Genomic DNA, 22,931 nt, shown 5'->3' with positions numbered 1-22,931 from the left:
GAGTACTCAACTGGGAAGCGGACTTCCTCAGCCGTCACGATGTACATCCCGGGGAATGGTCTCTTCACCAGGAGGTATTTGAACTCCTGGCGAACAAGTGGGGCCTTCCCGAAATAGACCTCATGGCTTCCAGACAAAACCATAAGCTGTGGGTGTACGGATCCCGAACAAGAGACGCAGAGGCTTTCCTGGTGGATGCTCTGTCGGTACGCTGCCTCGAGTACTTTGAAAGTTCAGGCAAGAAGGAGGCAAGATCTTGCTGGTGGCTCCTGAATGGCCAAGACGGCATTGGTACTCGGATCTTCAGAGTCTGTCTATCGATACTCCATTGCTGTTGCCTCAACGCCCGGACGCTGCCCGATATCCGCACATTTATGAAGGGTGTCCTTCACATCCAGCCTCCCTTTGTTCCTCCAGTGGCTCCTTGGGATTTGGCTGTGGTTCTGAGGGCGCTCCAAGGTCCTCCATTCGAGCCTTTGGGTTCCGTGGAGTTTAAATGGCTTACAACAAAGACAATGTTCCTTCTGGCTATTGCTTCGGCCAGAAGAGTGTCGGATTTGGGGGCTCTCTCGTCGCTCCCCCTTTCTGATTTTTAATTTCGGACAGGGCGGTACTTTGGACCCGCCCTGGTTTCCTTCCTAAAGTGGTGTCTAGTTTCCACATTAACGAGGAAATTGTGGTCCCAACCTTTAATTCATTGGATCTCTCGGCTGGTGAGGCCTCTTTGGACGTGGTACGGGCTCTGCGGATCTATGTGGACCGTACCAGTTCTTTAAGAAAATCAGACTCTTTGTTTGTCCTGGTATGGCCTGGTATGACAGATGGGGTAGACAGGGAGGAAGAAAGATGTAGCAGCAAGTTAGGATGAAAGCTGGAAGGCTTTAATGAAGTAGTGGGTCTTAAGAGCTCGTTTGAATGATTGTAGAGTTGTGCAGAGTCTGATGGGGAGAGGGAGGGTTCCAAAGGTGGGGAGCAGCACGGGTAAAATCTTGGAGGCGGGAGTGGGAGGAAGTAATCAATTGTCATGAAAGGCTGCGTGTATTAAGTGAACGAAGAGGGCAGACAGAAGAGTGAAGGGAGATGAGATCAGCAATCCATCCAAGTCATCAGTCTTTACCCCGAAGTACTTCTACATTTAGAACTGTATGCTGATGATAACCAACATCCAATTTCGCCAGCCTTCAATATTGGGGAGCAGTAGTTCTTCAGCTCACTTTCCGGCTCTATGGATCCTGGAGGAATCCTGGTGATATATTTACTAAAGTGCGGGTTTTTAGAAGTTGGGATGTTACCCATAGCAACCAATCATATTCTAGCTATTATCTTCTAGAAGGTGCTAGATAAATATTAAGTAGAATCTGGTCGCTATGGGCAACATCTCCACTTCTAAAGTTAGTAAATATACCCCCTGGAATTAAGGGTGGTGTTTTGGATCTTGGTAATTCTTCATTCCAACAGTGCCACAATGGTGATGTAGTGTTTACTCTAGGTCCGACGGCAGGCAGGGCGCCAGACCCAGAGCAAGGGCACGCGCCTGAAAAGGGGGCGTGTCTTTATGACGCATCCCCCTTTGCATCACTCTTGGGGGCGTGCTGGCACTTAGGGACACCCCAGGCATCCCCCAAACTCCACGGTCACTTTGAATGGATGCCGGCGCATGCACCTGGCATCCATTCACTGGTGGTGACCGCTGCTCTGCCGTTTTTCCCCACCCGTGGGACACTGCGCTGGAGGGCAGGGTGCTTTCTGCCTTTCAGAAATAGGGCAGGGCGCGGCGCTCCGCTGAAGCAGTCTAGCGCAGAGTTTCCCAAACTCCGACATTACAGTCCACCTTTTAAAGGTATCCATGCTTGAGCACAGGCGACTTAATTAGTACCTTAGTCAGTTTGATTTAACCATCTGGATTCAAGCATGGATAGCTGTAAAACCTGGACTGTAATGGTGGAGTTTGGGAACCTCTGATCTAGCGGGAACGCTAGTGATGTGCAATACCTCAATCATCAGAGATGGTACCAAGAGATAGACCCGCTGGATTCCAGAAAGAGAAGATCAAAAGTCATCAGTCAGTCATCATGGCAGCATTCACTTTAACTTTAGAAGTATATTTTCCCACTTGTCAGATTCCTCATACCATTGCATTGTCCCATCATCCAGAAGTCTTTCCTTAACTAGTTGAAAAGTTGTATCAGACAGACATAGTTGTGATGGAGTCTCTGTTGAATAACGAGTTGCAAACATTCTGCAACCAGGGATCCGATGGTGTTTCTGTTAGACTCAGTTGGTGCTATGGGACATTTGTCAAGTTTACTTGTTCCTTCCAGTGGCAGTCCTCCAGAGGGTGCTAAAAAATGTACAAAGGGAAGGTGCTCCAGTACTTTTGGTTGCTCCTCATTGGCAACACAGAACATGCTACATGGAGACTCTCAACATGGCCGAGGGTTCCATCTTTGTGGCTTCTACCAAGGCCATACTTGCTAAGCCAAGGACCCTTTATTCACCTAAGTTTACAGCACCTGGCTTTAATGAGGTGGCTATTGAAGCCATGCATGATCTTTAGAACAAAGGTCTTGCCTGAGAGGGTGATTGTAGTGCTATTCTGAGCTACCGTATTTGCTGTGTGGCTATCGCTGGTGGAAGGTATTGCTTACTGATATTGGTTAGGATTTTTGAAAACCATTAAGATGTCTTTGCACAATGGTTTGAAACCAAGCCAGAAATGGCTTCTGTGAGGCTACTGGAATATAATGTTCCAGCAGCCGTCAAATGCAGAGGGATCTCCCGACCTCTCTGGATCCATGCATCCCTCCCTCAGTACCTGCCGTGCCGTTGATCACTGCTGATTGGACAGCTCGGCAGCACACACCACCCTGCGTCTGCAGTGAGCCGCCGGGGAAATGTAAATGAAGCTGCCCTCAGCCCCCAAGTGAAAACCAGGGCACGCGGCATCTATTCACACGGCGGCAGAACGGCAGTGGCCAGACTGTTTTAGCAGAGCGGCGCATTTTAAAAATCAGGCAAGGCCTGCTAAAACAGCCTAGCGTGAACACTATATATGGTTGATTGGTATTACATTAATGGTATGTGTTACATTTTTTTATAATAAAATCATGTTGGATAAGTTACAAATACATTTTCTTGACCTGATTCAATCATTAAAAAAAATATTAGCCAGTTAAATGGTTACGCACAGCATTGCACATACTAGCTCTGTCATTTTTGTGGGGTTTTTGATAAGAGCTGTAATTTTTCTGACCGCGTTGTTTTCACTGCTGGGCTCGACATAAGAGAAAAACATTTTTTAATTCCAAACCCCACTATCAATAATTACTTATAATAATTATATTATTACAACTTCACACGTTTTTATAATATTTTTTTTAGTATTAACTATAAAATATAGCAAGCTATTAAGGTAGGTATGTACAACTTAAAATGAAACCGGTCCAAACTGGTCCAAGGAAAACAGATGAGGGGCGAAACCGGTAAAATGACATTAAATCCTAATTTCAAAGAATACTATATAGAAGTTCATGGTTTTTTTTTTTTTTAATTGAAGCAAAATGACATTTAAAATACTTTATATTGTATTATTTCAGAATTATTTTGTCTTAATTAGAGGTATTACACTTGTTCATAAACATAGGTACTACCAAAAATGCTGATTGTTTTAATTGCTGCTTCAATAAGATATTTGTCCAGACTTCTGTAGAACTCCTGCAGACTGCTTTCTCTGTACTTATTTCTGTAATCTGTTGAACATTGGAGATCAATAACATTCAGCTGCAATGGGGATGGCAAGTCCGCTGAATCCACTGAAAAGGGATCTTCAATTGAATGTCTTCTTCTTTAGATAAAGTGAGCCTTCTGTCAATTTCTTCAATCACTTTTTCATCAAGTTTTATAACCTATTTTTCCTTAGGGTCCATAGGCTCCACAGGGAGACCTTGAGGGTGTAGGTAATGGGAACCAATCCAGGCACCACAGAGTTAAAGCTTTCCAGCTCCCAGGATGCATTGGGCCCACTCTCCCTATACCCCACCCCCGAGCCAGAGGCATCTCAGTTTAGTTGGTACCCGGCCAAAAGTCGGGTCACCATTTCGCAGGGGGGCTGTTTAGACAGCCCCATAAGCTTATTTTATTTATTTTATTCAAGTAAGTTTTACAACTAGAGCGTGCAGCAGCAGACTGTCCATGGGAAGTCTGCACTGCCGCTCTGTCACCTCTCCGGTGCCGCTACGCCAGTACTGATCTGGGAATCTCGGCGGGCATTCCAGGGATCAGCTGTAATCAGGGCCCCCGAAGAGGACCCAGACTGCACCCGGACATCAGGGGACAGGTAAAGCGGGTCGCTGCTCGCGGTGATCCGCATGTTATGGCAGTCGTTACCTCCGGTCTCAGGGGACAGACCAGAGGCGCTGGGTGTGGACGCATGCTCCGGCCATCGCGTTCCACTGCACCACCAGGGACTTATTGGTGTGGGGGGAAAAAAAGTCCCAGGGATTAATAACCGGCCAGGGGAGACAGCTTCCCTGTTTAAGCGGCTTCTCCCCTCAACTCAGCGCGCCTTTCCACTGCGGTCTGGCTTCCCTGAGTTGCTCTCCTCCTCCGGACACGACCCTCTGAGGTCTCCGGCGGCCATTTTCTCTAGTGCAGTCGCAGTTCTCCCAGGACAGCGTGGTCCGGTCCCCCTGCATACCTCTCCCCAGGGTCATTGTATGTAGCGCTATTTCCTACCAGACACTACGTATACCGTTTTGCAGCGTCTTTCCTGCATTATATGTGATTTGTGCTAGCACTATCTATCTATCTTTTTTTCTATCTGTCAGCTTATGGCTATACCCTTTTCTCTCATTCTACCCTAGTACAGGTGTTGTGCCATATTTTGGCAACGGGTTCCTGCAGCTTATATAAGCATAAGACAGGACACTGGACAATATAAATATACTGATATTGCTCCCTGTTAGTATCTATACATGCTCGTGGTTGCTTTGTACACAGTGCGTTATTGTGCACCATTTACCCTGCAGACATGTCTGACAAGGGTAATGAACGCATTCCTGTACTTATGCCGCAATCTTGCAGATTATGTACTGCAGTTTTCAGTGAGGAAGATTTGGTTCGGGAGAGGTTATGTATGAGCCCGTCCCTCACTCACAGGGAACACCACTGATTATGCAGACCCCTCCTGTACCACAGCAGGCGGTCATTCCGACAGTGGGATTATTGCAGGGTGGTCCACCATGGGTGGATGTTTTCTCTACCTCAGTAGAGAGTATGACTATGATCCCTACGGCCATTCAGACCATGTTGCAGAGTGAGAAACTTGTACGACCAGCTGTGCATCCTGTGTTGTCATCTCAATCCACACAGCTGTCAGAATCTGAGATGTCATCTGATGACGGAGAGGTGGCTGATGCCTCTAACCCCGACTCCCCTCAGCAAGAGGCGGATCCCAAGTCGAGGATTAATATTCCTGCCTTGGTGCATGCGGTCAGATCTGCATTAGTTATAGAGAATAATGAACCAGTCCCTAAATCCAAACACCCACTGTTTAAACAGATAAAGGTGTCTTCGGCAGTATTCCCTCTATCAGATCAGCTGGTGAATCACATGGCTGAGGCCTGGTAAGAGGTATCAACTTCATAAACGTTTGACCTCATGTTACCCATTTCCTGAGGCTCATTGTAAGAAGTGGGAATCACCCCCTGCAGTGGATTCACACGTTACACGGTTAATTTAAAGTGCAACGTTACCTATGCCTTCCATTTCTTCCTTTAAGGATCCTACGGATAGGAAGGTGGAAACTTGCCTAAAATCTATATACTCTTTCAGGAGCTGTTGCCCGGCCGTCCATGGCTATCTCCTGGGTAGCTAAGGTGATAGAGAAATGGGCTGATACACTTGAGGAGTCCTTGGAAGTTCCAGAGAATAAGGAGGGGCTCTAGACTGCACACCCTAATAGTAATGAAAGGTGCCATCATGCTGAGATTTCAAAGTGACATATACAAAAAACAGAGTTGCAGATGCATTATGCGATCATTACTGTATACATTTAAATTTATAATATAGAATTTCAGAGGTAGTTTGCATATCAAATGCCACTGATACGGGCCTGCCCACCAGCGTCAAGGTCACCTCATTGAGCAGATCCCTAACACTCTGGGGTTCACATCTGGGACGCAGGGCACCCCAAAAGTCAGCTCAGCCAAAGACCTCCCCAGGGCATCACACGAAAAAAAGAGTGACAGTGAAGTGTTAAAGTATCAGGTGTGTAAAGTAATTAACAAGTGTTATAATAATGATAAGGGTAGAATGTGTGTGAAAAAAGGCATAAATATTAAACAAACATGAAAGTGATATACAAAGTGACTATATGTATTAAATGGTGATGCCCTGGAGAGGTCCAGCCAGAACAGCTCAGGGGGCCCCACACCCAAACGCTCACCCCAAATAAACTGATACTAACAATATAAATAGGACTTACTTGTAATTATGCCTGTTGCCTTGTGCAGTCAAATGCTAGGTCCCTGCTTAAAAACATATGAGGGGGTGGGGGAGGGGTGCAAATCTAGACTGGAGCAATCTCAGGCTTCAGATGTGTGTATAAATACACAATATGGGGTATAAGGAGGGGCTCTAGACTGCACACCCTAATAGTAATGAAAGGTTCCATCATGCTGAGATTTCAAAGTGACATACAAAAAACAGAGTTGCAGATGCACTATGCGATCATTACTGTATACATTTAAATTTATAATATAGAATTTTCATGTGATGCCCTGGGGATCTGAAGCCTGAGATTGCTTTGTGCATCTGCAACTCTGTTTTTTGTATAAGTTCCAGAGATCAAGTGTCACTGATCGTCCATATTAGGGATGCGGCTGCATATATCGGTGAGGTCGTTCTGGATGCTAGTCTGCTGACAACTAGGGTCTCGGCTGCGGCCATGTCTGCTCGCGGTTCCCTGTGGCTACGCTATTGGAGCGCGGATGCCGATCCTAAGAAAGGCCTGGAGGCCTTACCCTATAATGGGGAGATTTTGATTGGTCCAGACCTGGACAAGATTTTTGACACGTTGGCCAAATCCTAATCGGTATTTCTGCCCCTACCCAAGGAAAATCCAAAGGGCAGTCCTTCCCTAGGCAGTCCGCTGCCAAGTAGCCTGCCAAGCCTAAGAAACAGGCCTGGAGCACAAGATGCCCGGCCTCCAAACCACAGGATAAACCTGCAGCCTGACGGGGCAGGCCTCCCTCTGGGGAACCCCAGAGTGGGAGGCAGACTTCTTCAGTTTTCCCAGTACTGGTGTCAAACCACCAAGGATGCTTGGGTAAGAGAAGTGGCCCTCTCATTCCTTTGAACACCTCCCCACCAATTTTTCTGCACTAGCCCTTCTTCCGACAAGAACAAGGCCTTGCAGATCCAGAAAGCCATACAGTCCTTGCTGCAGGCAGGGGTAATTGTACCAGTTCTGCTATCTCAACGAGGGACTGGATATTATTCTACTCTTTCTGGTTCAGAAACCAAATGTGTCTCTTCGGGCTATCCTCAAATCTCTGAACAAGGGTGCCCAAGTTCAGGATGGAAACCTTACGATCCATCATACTGCTATGGAACCTGGGGATTACATGGTATTACTGGACATTCAGGATGCATATCTACATGTTCCCATAATGCTTTCTCACCAGCGTTATCTGCTGTTTGCCATACTACAACGACCCCAAGGGTATTTATCAAAATTATTGCTGTCATGGCAGCCCACCTGCAGAGTCAGGATTTCCGGCTCATACCATATCTGGACAACTTCCTCTTGTTGGCGAGTTCTCCAGAGGTGCTTCACTACCACCTGCAACTGACAGTGGCTTGTCTACAAGCACACGGGTGGTTAATCAATTGGTAAAAGTCCTCCCTAATTCCCTCACAGAGGAAGGTTGATTTGGGAGCCCTTCTGGACTTTCACCAGCAGATAATCTTTCTACCTCCAAAAAAGATCTCCACGCTGCAGCTGCGAGTACGCAGATGTCTCTGCAGTCGCCGGGTGTCAGTCCACTTCTCTTTGGTGTCCACATTCGACATGGTGGAATATGCTCAGTTCCATTCCAGGCCCCAGCAGGGGCTGATCCTCTCCAGGTGGAACAGATTACCCCACCGGGTCAGAGGTCAGACAATGGTACTCTCTCCGGAGGTGTGTCTGTCCCTCTTTTGGAGGCTACAGACATCTTATCTAACAAGGGTCACCCCTTTTGGATCCCGGACTGGACACTCCTAACAACGGACGCCATTCTCCGGGGATGGGGCGCAGTGACCAGTCCACATTCCTTTCAAGGATGGTGGATAACGTTAGAGGCATACCTGCCCATCAACATATTGGAACTTTGGGATGTGTACAGGCCCTCATGATGGCAAAGCACCTTCTTCACGGAAAACCCGTGCAGGTTCAGTCCAACAACGCCACCACAGTGGCTTACATAAACCATCAAGGAGGCACTCGAAGTTGAGCAGCAATGACAGAAGTGTCACGCATTTTGACATAAGCAGAATCTCATCTCCCTGCCATTTCGGTGAGGCCTCATTGGATGTGTCCCGCGCCCTCAGGATTTATGTGGACCATACCAGTTCTCTTTGGAAATCTCCTTGTTTGTGCTCTATGGATTTCACGAGAAGGGATGACAGCCAATAAACAAACATTGGCTAGATGTCTTCGTATGACTATCTCAGAAGCTTACACGCAGGCAGGTCTGCCTGTTCCGACTTCTATTAAGGCTTATTCTACTCGATCTATGGGTCCCTCGTGGGCAGCTTGCCGTGGTGCCTTGGCTGTCCAGCTTTGTAAGGCGTCCACGTGGTCTTCTGTCCAGACCTTTCTAAGGTTCTATGCATTTGATACCTTTGCCTCTCAGTATGCTTTTTTGGGCGCCGGATTCTCCTCTCAGCGCAGGAGCCTCCCCACCCTTAAAAGGACTGCTTTGGGACATTCCCAAGGTCTCCCTGTGGAACCTATGAACCCTGAGGAAGAAAATGAGCTATGGTAAGAACCTTTTGTTAACTCTTTCTTCGAAGTCCACAGGGCACCCGCCCTGACGCACCTGGCTTCATATGGGCTATGTGGCTGGTCACCGGTGTTCTGTCTCCTTCTCTGTATGAGAATGTGATTCTTGAGTGTACCAGTTTTCCTTCTCTCTTATCATCCTCTGGCCTTTGGCTGGTTACCAACTGAGGTGCCTCGGTGGCGGGGTATAGGGAGAGTGGACCCAATGCATCATGGGAGCTGGAAAGCTTTAACTACGTTAACAAAGGTAAGTTCTTACCATAACTCTAATTTTTTTTTTTTCTCCCAGCTTGCTGTACTTATGCTGAGGGATATATTGTGCACAAGTAGGAACATGACACATTTCACTTTGAGTTCTGAAAAGCTTCAATTTCATTTTGAAAGTTTCCACTCCAGCAAAACATTTAAATATTAGCTTATTTTCCCCCTGAAGTTCACTGTTGAGGTTATTTAGATGTGTTGTAACATCACAAAAGAAGAAAAGATCATGATTCCAGTGCCATTAGTCACGAAGCAGCGGCTTTTGTGTGTCGCTGCGTCCTGGCGGGTTGCAAGTGGAAACCTAAAACGGCACCCACAAGTGTAAAGCATGCCGGGCTTTACACTGACTGGGTGCCGTTCTAAAAGCTGCTGGATAAATAAAGCCCCAGGGCTTCTGTTAAAGTTCAGGGAATTTGTCTTGGTTCTTGTTTAAGAATTTGGCTACTTCTTCTTTTAAAGTAACAAAATGCTGGAGTACTCTTCCTTTACTCAACCATTTCGCTTCCGTATGGTAAAGTAGGCTGCTGCACTCAGGGTATGATTCAATGATGGACGGTGTTGACAGAAGCAGCTGTCAATACTGTCCCAACAAAATGTAAATGCAGCAGGAAGTGTCTGGAGGAAATAGACACCCACCTCCTTCTTGCTTATGAGAGATCTGAGTCCCCAGTATGCGTAGTCGCTGCCTCGGATCACCATTGCAACCGTTTGCGATAGTCACCCCTTTGGCCAGGCTGCTTAAGCTGAAGCTTACCTCAATCTGGTCAGTGCCTGGCACTTAAGAGGTCAGGAAATCCGCGACCACCGACGCAGGAATCGTGGCCAGGAACACCACATTGTTGGGACACCATCAGTACAAATTGCCACTAAGTTTTCAAAACTTTGTCCCAACTTAGCATCCATACACTTTATTACTTCACTGGATAATTCTGTTCCAGTTATTAGGCCTTCATGCACTTAAGTAATTTTAAACTTTCCGTCAACACCTTGAATAAAAATAAATTGAGCTGTGTCCTTTAAATCTGTACTTGTGTCCATTGCTAGAGAGTAAAAGCAGAAGTCACTGGCTTTCTGCTTCAACTGGAAATTACACTATCTTCCTCTATGCAGTCATGAGTGAAACAGACCTTCTGAAATGTTCCACTCTTTTATGGACATAACCCAGAAACTGCAAACATGCATTTCTTTATATAGTCACCATCGGTATAACTTTTTCCAGCAGCAGCAATTTCCCTTGAAATGTTCTGCAGTAAGATGCTTCAAAACATTTTCAGCTTGTATTTTCTTTTCATTTGCATCCAATTTGGTTACTTCGGGATGTTCAGTTATAAAGTGCTGTCAAATACTATATTCCTTGGAAACTGCTACCTTTTCACAACACATACAAGGGGATGCACTCATAATACAGACCACGGGGATCCTAACCCTGTTGGGATTCTGACCGCCGGCATCCCGTGCTCAACCCCATACAAGGCATAGAATTTTGTCTCCGTACACAGTGAACAAATATTTATTTATTTGTCCATTCATCTTTAAAATGTCTATTCTCCTATTCAAACTTTTTGCTTTATTTTTATCACTCATTGCAGTTGTAATTATTGTTTGATGGCGGACATGGCTTTGTGGGTCCCTAATAGAAAAATTTACAGGAACGCCCATGAAACAATTTCACATTAAAAAAGTACACTCATTTTGAGTTTCAGATCTTTGAAATTAATCCCTGACTATCCTGAAACTGACCCCTCTCCATCACACTACCCATTGTATTACTCTGCCCCCTCCACACTGTCCCCTTGGTTCTTTGTTACTTTTCAGTCGCTTCCACCTTTCTTTTCATCAGTCTCTTTTTCTTCCTTTGTCTTTTCTGTATTCTTCTATGCTCCTCGTCTTTCTACTTTCTTGTTCTCTTGTCACGCGTTTGGTATGAAGTGGTCAGGAGTCGGACATGACATCATTATGCCCAGCACGTCATTAACTGTAATAGCACTGGAGCGAGGGGGAGCAAGTCCCTGGACTGGTCGGCGCAGATGCTGTGGACCGCACGGAGTAGAAATTAAATGTTTATAGAAACAATTCAAATGAAACCAAACCTTAAAAAGATTACTTGAGTTTTATGCTTTTCAGTCACACTTACACTTGCAACTGAAAGGGTGTAACTGGTCTGTAACGGAGCGTTATTATGTAGGCAAAGTGCAGAGGGTGTGCTGACAGAATTGTGGGCTACGTAGAGTTGGACAGAATCTTAAATGTTTTCAAGCACCAAGGCTAGGCTATATGCCTGATGATGACAGAACAGAACTCCAAAAACAAAGAATTTTCTGGAAAAATATAGAAAAGAAAACATGACCCAAAAAAGGAGTGCAAACAAAGATAAAGGAGATCAATAAATACATAAAATTACACATTTAGACAAAATAAAAACATGTTGAGCAGTTTCTAATAATTCAAAACTGGCTATAATAGCTAATAATAGCTTCCATAGTCAAAGAAAAAACCCAGTATATGGATAGTACATTATACATGTGTGTCATTAATCTGCTGGTCCAATGAATATATGCAATGCTTTTTGTGTTACATATTTTTTTTTGTTTTTTTTATTTCTATTATTTTATATTTTGCCTAAGTCCATTGTCCATTAGTGATAGTGTTTTAAAGCATACCTAATAATAATAATTTTATTTTTATTCTGAAGAAATATTATTCACCTTGAGTGTCCTGTTGGGAGAATAATGTTGCCTTGCTCCTTCCTTGCTAATCTTTGAGACCTCTCCAAAAGTGATGTCTACCAGAAGTTTAAAAATACACCAACAGACTTCCGGTGGGCGGGGCATCCAGCATGGCTTTTACTAGTCTCCCTACAGAGTTATTTGCAATCCTCCTCCATCCACCTCCTAAAGTGTCTATATTAACTTTTCTACACTTCATTACTTGGAGGAAGCGTGGAGGAACAATTTGGCGCCTTCCTTTTGTGGGGGAGACCTATATAGCACCGGAGTCCGGCCATCAATGGTGGTGGCCTACCTGAACGCCTCTATCTGGGCGTGGGAGCTGGCGTGGTTAATTCATCCATGCTCTCTTTACCCCGAACCAGTCCACTGTCACCTGGCTGTAGCCTGATATCACCCTGAGGGGTCCCAGCCGGTACAACTGCTTCACTTACCTACATCTTCGCTGGCGGTGTCCTTTCGGCTGCTTCCCTTCTGGGGGACTGTGGGAGCTGAGGGCTTCTTCCTGGTTGCCATCCAGGTTGCCGCCTAAATGTAATCCCGGTGCAGCGGTCACATCGGACGCCCGGGGTTCCTGTGTCTTCAGCTGCTGTGGGAGGACTTTCCCTTGCAAGGTACCTGCGCTCAGCCTTCTCCTCTCTCAGCTGCCCTGCTCCGTGGCCAGTGTCACGTCTTCATATCCCTGATTGCGGTGTGGAGGTCCTCGGCGTCTGTGCCCGTGACGCACTTGTATCCAGTCACCCTTTTCTCCGGACGGCTATACACCGCACTCTGCGCTGAGTTCTGCGGGGCTGACTGTGCTGTGGAGGTGCCTGGAGTGTTTTCCCTTGTGGAGCATTTCTCCCTGCATTTCCAGTCCCACAGGTCCATGTGGGGAGATCTTTAAGTCCATATATTTCAGAGCGCTTGCTCCGGCTCTACCAAAAAATTGGTGGTAGCTGCTGATAACTCCCTGGTGTTGTCTGGCTCTGCTTCACATCTGACAGTCTCCTGTATACTGGCTGACACACTGAAGAATCAGTCACAGAGTTATTGAGGCTAAAGTGTGGGGGACTGAGAGGTTTATCTCTCCCTGCTGCTAAATGACTCCCTGTATGTTTAACTTTTCTATTTTCCTGGCATACACCTTGTGTTCTTTCCGATCCCCCCAATCTTTGTCCCACCCTGCCTAATCTACTATATCCCCTTCCCCCTCTTGCTGTTTTACTAACCAATCCATATACAAGCTAATATTACTGTGAAATTTGATATGGTGATCTTTGCAGGTGTTATATTTCTGGATGTTTATGATGCATTAGATTTTGATGCATTTTGCTCCTTACCACGATTATATCAAAATGTTTTAGTAATGTCAAAATTGCCAGCTGCTGGCCATTTTCTTTAATTATTGTATTTGCAAATGTACAGAAACTAATTTGTTGTTCAGGATCACGTAGTAACTGAACCGCAGTATACCTATTGTACTGTGACTGCCATTTACTGGTCATTTTCTGTATTTGTGATATCGGTGAATATACAGTAAGCAATCTGATGTTCAGGATCACGTAGTGACTGAACCACAGCATTTCTATTGCATTGAGATTACCATTTACTGGCCACTTCCTAAGCTTGTTGTATTTGTGAATGTACAGACAGTAATTTGTTGTTCGGGATCACGTGGATACTGAACCACAGCAGATCTACCACATTGAGATTGCCACCTACTGGTTGTTCTCTATAATTGTTGCATTTGTAGATATACAGAAAATTAGTTGTTGTTCAGGATCGTGTAATAACTGAATCACGACATATTCACACCACTGAGTTCACCACCTACTGGTCGTTTTCGATCGGTGGTCATATTGACAGTAATCACTGTAAATTTATTAGATTATTTCATAACAGAATATTTGGATACTTCTTGGCTGTTCTAATGTAGACTTCAGTATTAATTGTGGGGTGCTACTCTTAGGAGCTATTGAAATGTTACTTTAATCAATGATAATGCAAACCCTTTCCAGGTAACCATTTACCATTATTTCGCTTAGGTGACCACTATCAGTTGTTAAATTTTTTGCAGTCCGAAGGGTATAGACAGATTTGTTGATAAAATCATGCCTCCCAAACAACCTAACGCACCAAATAAGATAGGTAAGGCAAAAGGCTCTTCCCAGAAATCAGGGCCACCCTCGCCATCTCTCTCTGAATCTGGGTCCTCAGAAATCCCGCCTGATAAGACCACCCCTTTGACGGCACGGGAAATATCAGATTTTATGATGCCTCTTATGGACAAGCGGTTTGAGGATCTTCAAAAGCGCTTAGAATCTGGTTTAGCTAGGATTGACTCTCATGCATCGCGCATTGTAGCGTTGGAGACGAGAGTGAGTGATGCAGAGGACCATATGCAGGGCTGTCAGTCTGGAGTAGATTCTCATGATAGATTAATTAAACAAATGCAAGATAAAATTGATGACCTTGAGAACCGCTCCAGACGCAACAACCTGCGTTTTATAGGTCTCCCAGAGTCAGTATCTGGAGCAGATTTAATGTCTTTTCTAACAACTGATCTCCCAAACGCTCTGGAATTAGATGCTGATATAGACGTTCCGTATATTGAAAGAGCCCATAGATTAGGAGTTGAACAGGAGGGAGCAAGAAGGAGATCACGACCAGTTTTGGCGAGATATTTAGATTTTAGAACAAAAGAAAAAATTTTGGCCGCCTTACGTAAAAAAAAGGAACTGCTAATAAATGACAACAAAATTTTAATATTTCAAGATTTTTTGACTACTGTCACCCAAAAGCGAAAGGAATTTTCAGAGATTTGCACTTTTCTTTTTAATAAAAAGGTGAGATTTGCTCTGCTTTATCCGGCCAAGTTGAGAGTGGTGGAGGGTGGCACCACATTCTTTTCACCGACCCAGAAAAGGCAAAGGTACATTATATGGATCCGTAGTCACCTTCCAGTTCCCCTCGCTGAGAATCTTATTACTGATTAATGCTAGCTCTATTAGTAGGGGTCACTACACCTGGATGGGGAGTGTTATGTCTTATACTCCTGGGGTTTAGCGGCCCCATTTAAATTAAACTATATTAAGTTATGTTTTTTGTTATATATGTGTGCGCACCTCTATTGATGGTGTCCACTTTCATTTTATGTTTAGTGGGAAAAGTTGAAAATGGTGAATTGAGATGTTATGTATCAAACAAGTTATGTCTTCAACAATTGAGACGAAGAATAAGAGATAAACCTAACCAAGTTTTCAGAAATCTTTTTTGCTTTATTGATGTATTTTGAATGTGATGATTTGAAGCCTGGAAAGAGAGAGAGGGCCAGTCTAGATGAGAGGGGAATTGTCAGATTCTTCCTACATTTGTTGGGTGAGTAGCCATGCCGTCAGTTTCAAGTGAACAAGTAGCCACGCTTCCCCCTAAACCCATGCAGTTTATTTCTTGGAATGTAGGTGGTTTAAACACTCCCGTTAAGCGAAAAAGGGTCCTCACCCACCTTAAACGATTTTCTTACAAGAAACTCACTGGCTTACATCTGCAGAACATACCTTAAAAGCTAATTGGTTGGGCTCTTGTTATTCAGCTTCTTACAAAAAATGAGTCAAGAGGAGTGGCCATACTTTTTCAAAAGGATTTGCCAATTTCTATATTGTCCCAAACGGCCGACCCAGAAGTAAGATACCTAATACTAGATGTTGAAATATATCAGACCGCATATACTCTAGTGAATGTTTATGCCCCACATGTTAATACCCATATGTACATCCAAGACTTAGGCCATGTGCTTCAAAGTAGGCTTACTCATCTGTTCATAATGGGGGGAGACTTCAATATGGTGGAAGACCCCTCACTTGACAAATCACCAGTGACACAGAGATCTCAGATGTCGAGTAATCAACTACTCACTACATTTAGACATAATCTTAATATGTCCGACCCGTGGCGACTATTAAACCCCACTGATAAAACACATACTTATCTATCCATGGTTCATGGATCATTGTCAAGAATTGATAAAATATTGATCTCTGATGGTTTGATGTCTGAGATACAGGGAGTGGATATACATGATATACTTGTTTCAGATCATGCCCCTGTTACACTGGCTCTTTCTCATCCGCACATGAAACGGGTGGATTATGTTTGGCGATTTCCACATTATCTGGCTCAATCTGATGAGTTTAAAACATACCTTATTCACCACTGGACAAATTACGTGGATGATAATTTGTCCTCTTGGGACGACCCTATTCTTTTTTGGCGGGCCTCGAAGGCTGTAATGAGGTATAAGCTATGTGGCACGCAAGCGTCGAGAGGCTAGGGTGGAATACAGGGCCTTGAGGGATGTGGTAAAGGACACCTTTCAACAGTATACTAATGATCCTTCACCTGAAAAAATGAATCAGTACAAACAAGCTAGGCAGATATTAGAAACCTATCTGCTAACACAGGCAAAACATTCAATAGAACACACTAAAAACAAATCTTACCGTTGGGGGAACAAGGCAGGCAAACTGTTAGCAAATTTATCTAAACCCTACAGACAACGCCATGCAATTACTACACTGACACATCCTACTACAGGAGACATAATTACTGATTCCAAAGAAATTGTTAATCAATTTCAATCTTATTTTAAAGAGATGTTTCGTTCCGCATCTATTGATGGGGCACTTCAGTCCACCCTGCTTACTGATGACGTTTTAAAAAAGTTAACAGTGGAGCAGAGGGAGGCGTTAGCGGGTAGCATAACTATGGAAGAAATTAATAAAGCCATAACGTTGCTCCCAGCTGGCAAATCCCCTGAGCCGGATGGCTTTTCTGGCGAATACTATTGAATATTACAAACACACACATATCCCCAACATTGTTAGAATTATACAAAACAATACATGATAATAACACACCATATGATACCTTTAATGAGGCGCATACAATTCTGCTGCCAAAGCCGGACAAAGACCCAAATTTGATGTCATCTTATAGGCCTATTAGTCTCCTGAATGTTGATTTTAAGCTTTTGGCTAAGATCATGGCGTTAAGACTCCAAACAATCTTACCTCACATAGTGACAGAACATCAAACAGGGTTCGTGCACGGGCGACATGCAGTAAAGGCTATAAGGACGGCAATTGCAGCAGTAGTGGCGTCGGCGGGAACGTTGGGAGTTGAGAATATGTTATTAAGTGTGGATATTCAGAGAGCCTTTGATATGGTCTTGTGGCCATACTTGTTTGAGGTGCTGGAGAGAAGAGCCTTTGGAACAAATTTTGTTGAGCTGATACGGTATTTTTATTTTAATCCATCAACATCATTGTTAGTCAATGGCATAGTAGGTCCCCGTTTTCACCTGGAAAGGGGCACCCGTCAGGGTTATCCTCTTTCACCGTTGTTATTTAATTTGGCATTAGATCCTCTTCTTAGAACTCTTCAGACTTGGCGAGAACTAAAGGGTATCTCTGTGGGCAGACAAGAATTAAAAATCTCTGCGTTCGCGGATGATATTCTTCTTTATATAGGTAATCCTGAACAATCTTTGCCCCTTCTATTACATAAATTAGAACAGTTTGGTCAAATATCTGGTCTATACATAAATATGACTAAGTCAATAGCTATGTCTTTTAAAAATTCTGATAGACCTCCTAGGTGGGCTTCTCAATATCCCCTACAATGGTCTAAACAATACATACCATATCTAGGAATATTATTACCACACAATATCTATGATCTCTATAGACTGAATATCACAAGAGCGATAAATAGATTGAGTGCGGATATTAGGGGGTGGGAACGTCTTCCTTTATAATTTTTGCGACGAGCTAATTTATTAAAGATGGTGGCTATACTCCGTTTAATGTATCCTTTGCAGTCTCTCCCTGTTCTCTTAACAAAAGCTGACACACTTAAAATTAATAGGCTGATACGTCAATTTATTTGGAAGGGTGGCAGAGCTAGAATAGCCTTACAGAAACTATGCCAACCTAGAAGTAACTGGGGAATAAATTTTCCAGATATAACTGTATATAATCAGGCGGCACTTTTGCGACATTTACGTGATTGGTTGCATCAGTCCTCCATATATACAAATGTACAAGTGGAACAAAGAGATATCTGAAATATATAAATCAAATCCGTTACTATGGACAACTCGAAAGATGTGGCACATTTTACGACATAAGGCTGGATTAAATGCTTACTACACTCTTCACCTTCCACTAATCCGTAATCCTAGTTTCCTTGTCGGTATGGCTGCTCACCCTTTCACACTATGGCGTCTGGCGGGTATAATCAATTTGAAATCGCTGGTTTCAGTTGAAGGAAAACGTATGCTCACATAAACGGAAGTCTCAAATAATTTCCCAATGATAAACCCTTATCCATTGGCATTTTTGCAAGTGCATTCCTATCTTAAACACGTTCTACAATATTTTTCCAATAAGGATTGGGACAATACGTTGGACACCTTTCTGTCGTATCAGGTACCACACCATAGAGCTATCTCAATCCATTATAATTTTTTTTAGAGATATAATTGATCATGCTACAATTTCCAGAGGTGTGGCTAAATGGCTAACTTATTTCCCAAATTTGCCGATTCCAAGGCTAGAAAAGGCATTGGAGTTCTCTAGAAGAACTTTGCCAGCCAGTATGTATACCGAACTCTTTATAAATGTTTATCATAATGTCTATCTTTCCCCCATTAGACGGTTCAAAATGGGTTCATCTAATAATCATTTATGTCCACGATGCCAACAGGAGGAAGCGGACAATTTTCATTGTCTATGGGCGTGCCCAATAGTTAAAAATTTTTGGCATCAGATAAGAAGATATACCGAATTTTTTTTTATAAACTATGTTCCATTTACTCCTGAGTGGGCGGTATTAGGGGTTTTCAATCCAGACCAGCGTATGACCTTAGATAGTAAGAAATTACTGTTGATTATGAGCGTGGCAGGTAGGAAAACCATACTGCAGGGTTGGTTGGATAGCTCACCCCCCCAATGGTCCCTATTCATGACAAAATTGATTTTATTTTTAAAATGGATTGGGTAGAGACTTTGACACAAAAAGAAAAAAAGGTGGAACGTTTCTTTTCACTATGGGAAATATACATAGACACACTCCCAGTTACTATAAGGAAACAAATACACCACAGTTTGAGGAATACCACATGGTATCTCACAAGACTGGCGGTAGGTGATCCTCCTATTAATATAATTTACAAAGATTTGGTTTACTCTCTCTCGGCTCAATAATTTTGTAATGGTTTATCAAAATAGAAATATAAATGTAAAGGATAAAATTGAAGACTTGTTTATAAATTTGAAAGTTGTACTTCACAAAATGATCAATGTGATTTTATGTTGGATGTTGTAATACATATTGTCTCAATAAAAATGTATTAAAAAAAAAAGAAATTACACCAACAGCTCAATGTCTTCATTTTTTTTCTTTCAGTTTCAGACAGACCAGGTTCCTTTTCTTCATCTCTGTACAAGCTAACATTTGTGGCCAGGTCTTCGCATGAAGAGTTGTGACGCTACCAGCAAAATCTTTGTAGAATGACTGACTTTCTATAAGATGATGTATGGATTTATAAAAAGATGCAAATAATTCCTGGTAACAGAAAAAACTGGTAGTATAGATAACTGGAGCTTGTCATGCTTTGGTGATTTTTGTATATATAACTGTTTCAGTTACTTTTGCCTTTTTTCCAGCACTTTAATATAAAACCATAGTTTGTCACCTATTTTTTCTTACCCAATACCATGACTCTAAATTCTTAGTAGTGACGGAAAAGGTGACACACTGTCTAATTGAATCCATCATGGAAGCTAAGCCCCTCCAAGGGTATTTAATTGGTGGGGGTATGTAGAAAAAATGTATTTTATTTTTCCCATTGTAGTTCAAAGCTTGTTGGAATAAACAATAAACTAAAATTGTTTTGTTCTTTTTCATTGTCTAAACGCGTGAGTTTAGGGAACAGTGGTGATTCAGCAGTGGGCAGATTTGCAAAGCCACACATTTGCGGCTTTGCAATTTTATCCTACTAAAATTGAAATGCTGAAGGAGACGTATGAAGTAAAGTGATGCCTCCTGTCAGCATCTGCGATCCCAGCTCTATGACCGAGGACGCAGACTGGGGTCATAATCACGACCATCGATATTGTGCGGCACTGGTCACTTAGCTTTCGCAGGCTGGCCTGCTTGTGAGGCCAGAATGTTTGCGCCTATGGACGCAGATCCTGGCCTTTGCTTTCCTGGAAAATGCAGACAACACGCCCCTGTATTCGGAAACACAGACCGCCCCACAAATGCCTCTGCCAGCCTGAGTTTCAGAATGTGTCTGTCATTGACTGTTAGTTACGAGGATACCACGTGTGAGTAAATTTAGTAAATTAGCCATTGTACAGTCAATTAGCATAGGTGAAACATTTAAACATTTTCCTTGTGCCTATTTAGACAGATGTGGAAAATGCTGCAAAGTAAGAATGCTGTAATAAATTGAAATTTTAATAGTTTATTTTTATCAATTAACAAAATGCAAAGTGAATGAACAGAGGAGAAATCTAAATCAAATCAATATTTGGCGTGACTACCATTTGCCTTCAAAACAATATCAATTCTTCTAGGTACAGGTGTGTCCTCCTACATCTTGCGTGTTAAACAGACCTTCTAATCGTGCCGTGCGGCGGAGTGACTCTGTAGCGCCGTGTGTCTTTTGTGCGGCTTTTTACCTTCAAATGCATCTTATTCACACAGTGATGCAAATAGCACAGGCAGCTTCTGTTGATTAAAATGATATGCAGCATGCCTATGTTCTGTGTGTGTCTGCGGGTGTATTTGCATGTGATATGCTATGTTAGTGTCAGCAGCTGTAACATAGGCATGCTGCATATAATTTTAATCAGCAGAATCTGCTTGTGCTAGCTATTCGTGTCACTGTGTGAATAAGACACATTTGAAGGTAAAGATGCACAAAAGACGTTCCGCGCTACCAAGGCACACGGAGCTCCTGCGTTCTGTGTGGAGTGACTTGTAGTGCATGGAGGATAGATGTATGTGGACACATCTGTACCCTTGCACACCGTTATTGAAGGAACTCGTCAGGAAGGTTGTTTCAAACATGTTGGAGAACTAACCACAGATCTTCTGTGGATGTAGGCTTGCTCAAATCCTTCTGTCTCTTCATGTAATCCCAGACAGACTCGATGATATTGAGATCAGGGCTCTGTGGGGGTCATATCCTCACTTCCAGGACTCCTTGTTCGTCTTTACACGAAAGTTAGTTCTTAATGACATTGGCTTTATGTTTGGAATCATTGTCCTGCTGCAGAATAAAATTAAAGCCAGTCGGACCTCTCTCTGATGGTATTGTATGATGGATAACTATCTACCTGTATTTCTTCTTCAGGGTCCATGGGGGATCCACAGGGATACGATGGGGTGTGTGTGGTTGGAGTGATCCAGGCACCAAACAGTTAAGCTTTGGGTAGCACAGATGATGTAATGGTTAGCATTACTGCCTCACGGCATTGAGGTCGTAGGTTCGATTCCCACCATGGCCCTACCTGTGTGGAGTTTGTATATTCTTCCTGTGCTTGCATGGGTTTCCTCCGGGTACCTTAGTTTCCTCCCACACTCCAAAAATTGGCTCCCACCAAAACCTAACCCTAGTGTGTATGTGTGTGTGTGCATGTGATACGGAACATAGATTGTAAGCTCCACTTAGGCAGGGACTGATGTGAATGGCCAACTATTCTCTGTAAAGTGCTGCAGGATATGTGCGCTATATAAATAATTGGTAATAATAAGCTTTAGCTCCCAGGATGCCTCGGTCCTCCTCCACATATATCCTGCCCCCAGCCACAGGCAGTTTTTCGTTTGGTGCTGGACAGGATCAGTCGCACCTTTGATAACAGGGGGACTGCTTTAGCAGTCTCAAGCTTTTAATTTTATGAGTTATTTTATTTTGCTACAGAGCAAGCAGCATTAGGCATCCTAATGGACGCCTGTGCTGCTGCCCCATCTTCCGCCGGCACCGCAACACCGGTAACTGTGCCAGTGGTTTCGGCGGGCGCCAGTGGGGCTTGGCTAGTGATGCCACTGAGGGCCCAGGACTGCAGCCGGGCAGCGGAGACGCAGGTAAGTGGCAGTCCTTACCTCCAGCGGTGGAGACCTACCGGAGGGCGTTGCAGTGGGGCAACCGGTCCGTCCGCTCCCCCAATAGACCACCGGGTCAAGCTAGACTGGTGCCGGGGCCTGCAGCGGCAGCCATCTTTTATGAGGGTTGCACACCCAGGAGTTAATGCAGCACAAGGGAGGTAGGCTCTCCCCCAGCAGCCCCTCCCCCAGCCTAGACGGCAATCCATCATTAAGAGTTTTCCGCTTCTGGGCTGCTCCTTCTCCCACCCTCCTCTCTATATGAGACGCTCAGTAACCAGTGCTCTGCTGAGGAGTCTATGAAATACCGCCGGCCGCATGGCCGGCGGTTCGATTCCCGCAGCGCCTGGCCAACATCAGCAGAGTTCCCGGCAGCGGAAGCCCGACAGCGCTGGAAATCCCGATTGTGGATAGGTAAGTATTCCCTAACCTAACCCCCTAACCTCCCCCCCAAGTGCCTAACCCTAATCCCCCCCTCCCTTCCCTGCTGCCTAAACCTAAGTCCCCCGGGGGGTGCCTAATACTAAGTCCCCCCCGGGGGTGCCTAACCCTCCCTCAACCTAGGCTAACCCTCCCGTGGGGGTGCCTAACCCTAAGTCCCCCCCGGGTGGCCTAAACCTAACCCCCCCCCCCCCCCGCGGCTGTCAGCTCGCGGCGCCCGGCATCCCTTCGATCGGGATGCCGGTCTCCTGGCGTCGGGGAAATGCCGGGCGTCTATACGCCCAGCATTTCATCCCTCGCCA

The 22,931-nt window shown here is 44.2% G+C and overlaps 1 protein-coding gene across 1 annotated transcript in view; it reads left to right on the top strand.

Moving 5' to 3' along the window:
• MYDGF (myeloid derived growth factor) overlaps nucleotides 1-19,964 on the top strand; it is an 84,479-nt gene extending 64,515 nt beyond the window's left edge. Inside the window, exon 7 of the mRNA XM_088444072.1 lies at nucleotides 19,483-19,964. Coding sequence (XP_088300198.1) covers nucleotides 19,483-19,562 — 80 coding nt within the window. The 3' untranslated portion in view covers nucleotides 19,563-19,964. The remainder of the gene's footprint in view (nucleotides 1-19,482) is intronic.
• Nucleotides 19,965-22,931: the final 2,967 nt, after the last annotated feature.

The sequence above is a fragment of the Taudactylus pleione genome, unplaced genomic scaffold, assembly GCF_031769625.1.
Source record: "Taudactylus pleione unplaced genomic scaffold, aTauple2 ptg000347l, whole genome shotgun sequence".
NCBI classification, from domain to species: domain Eukaryota; kingdom Metazoa; phylum Chordata; class Amphibia; order Anura; family Myobatrachidae; genus Taudactylus; species Taudactylus pleione.
The sequence above is the reverse complement of the archived record's forward strand: the minus strand, read 5'-3'. Positions and strand labels throughout refer to the sequence as shown.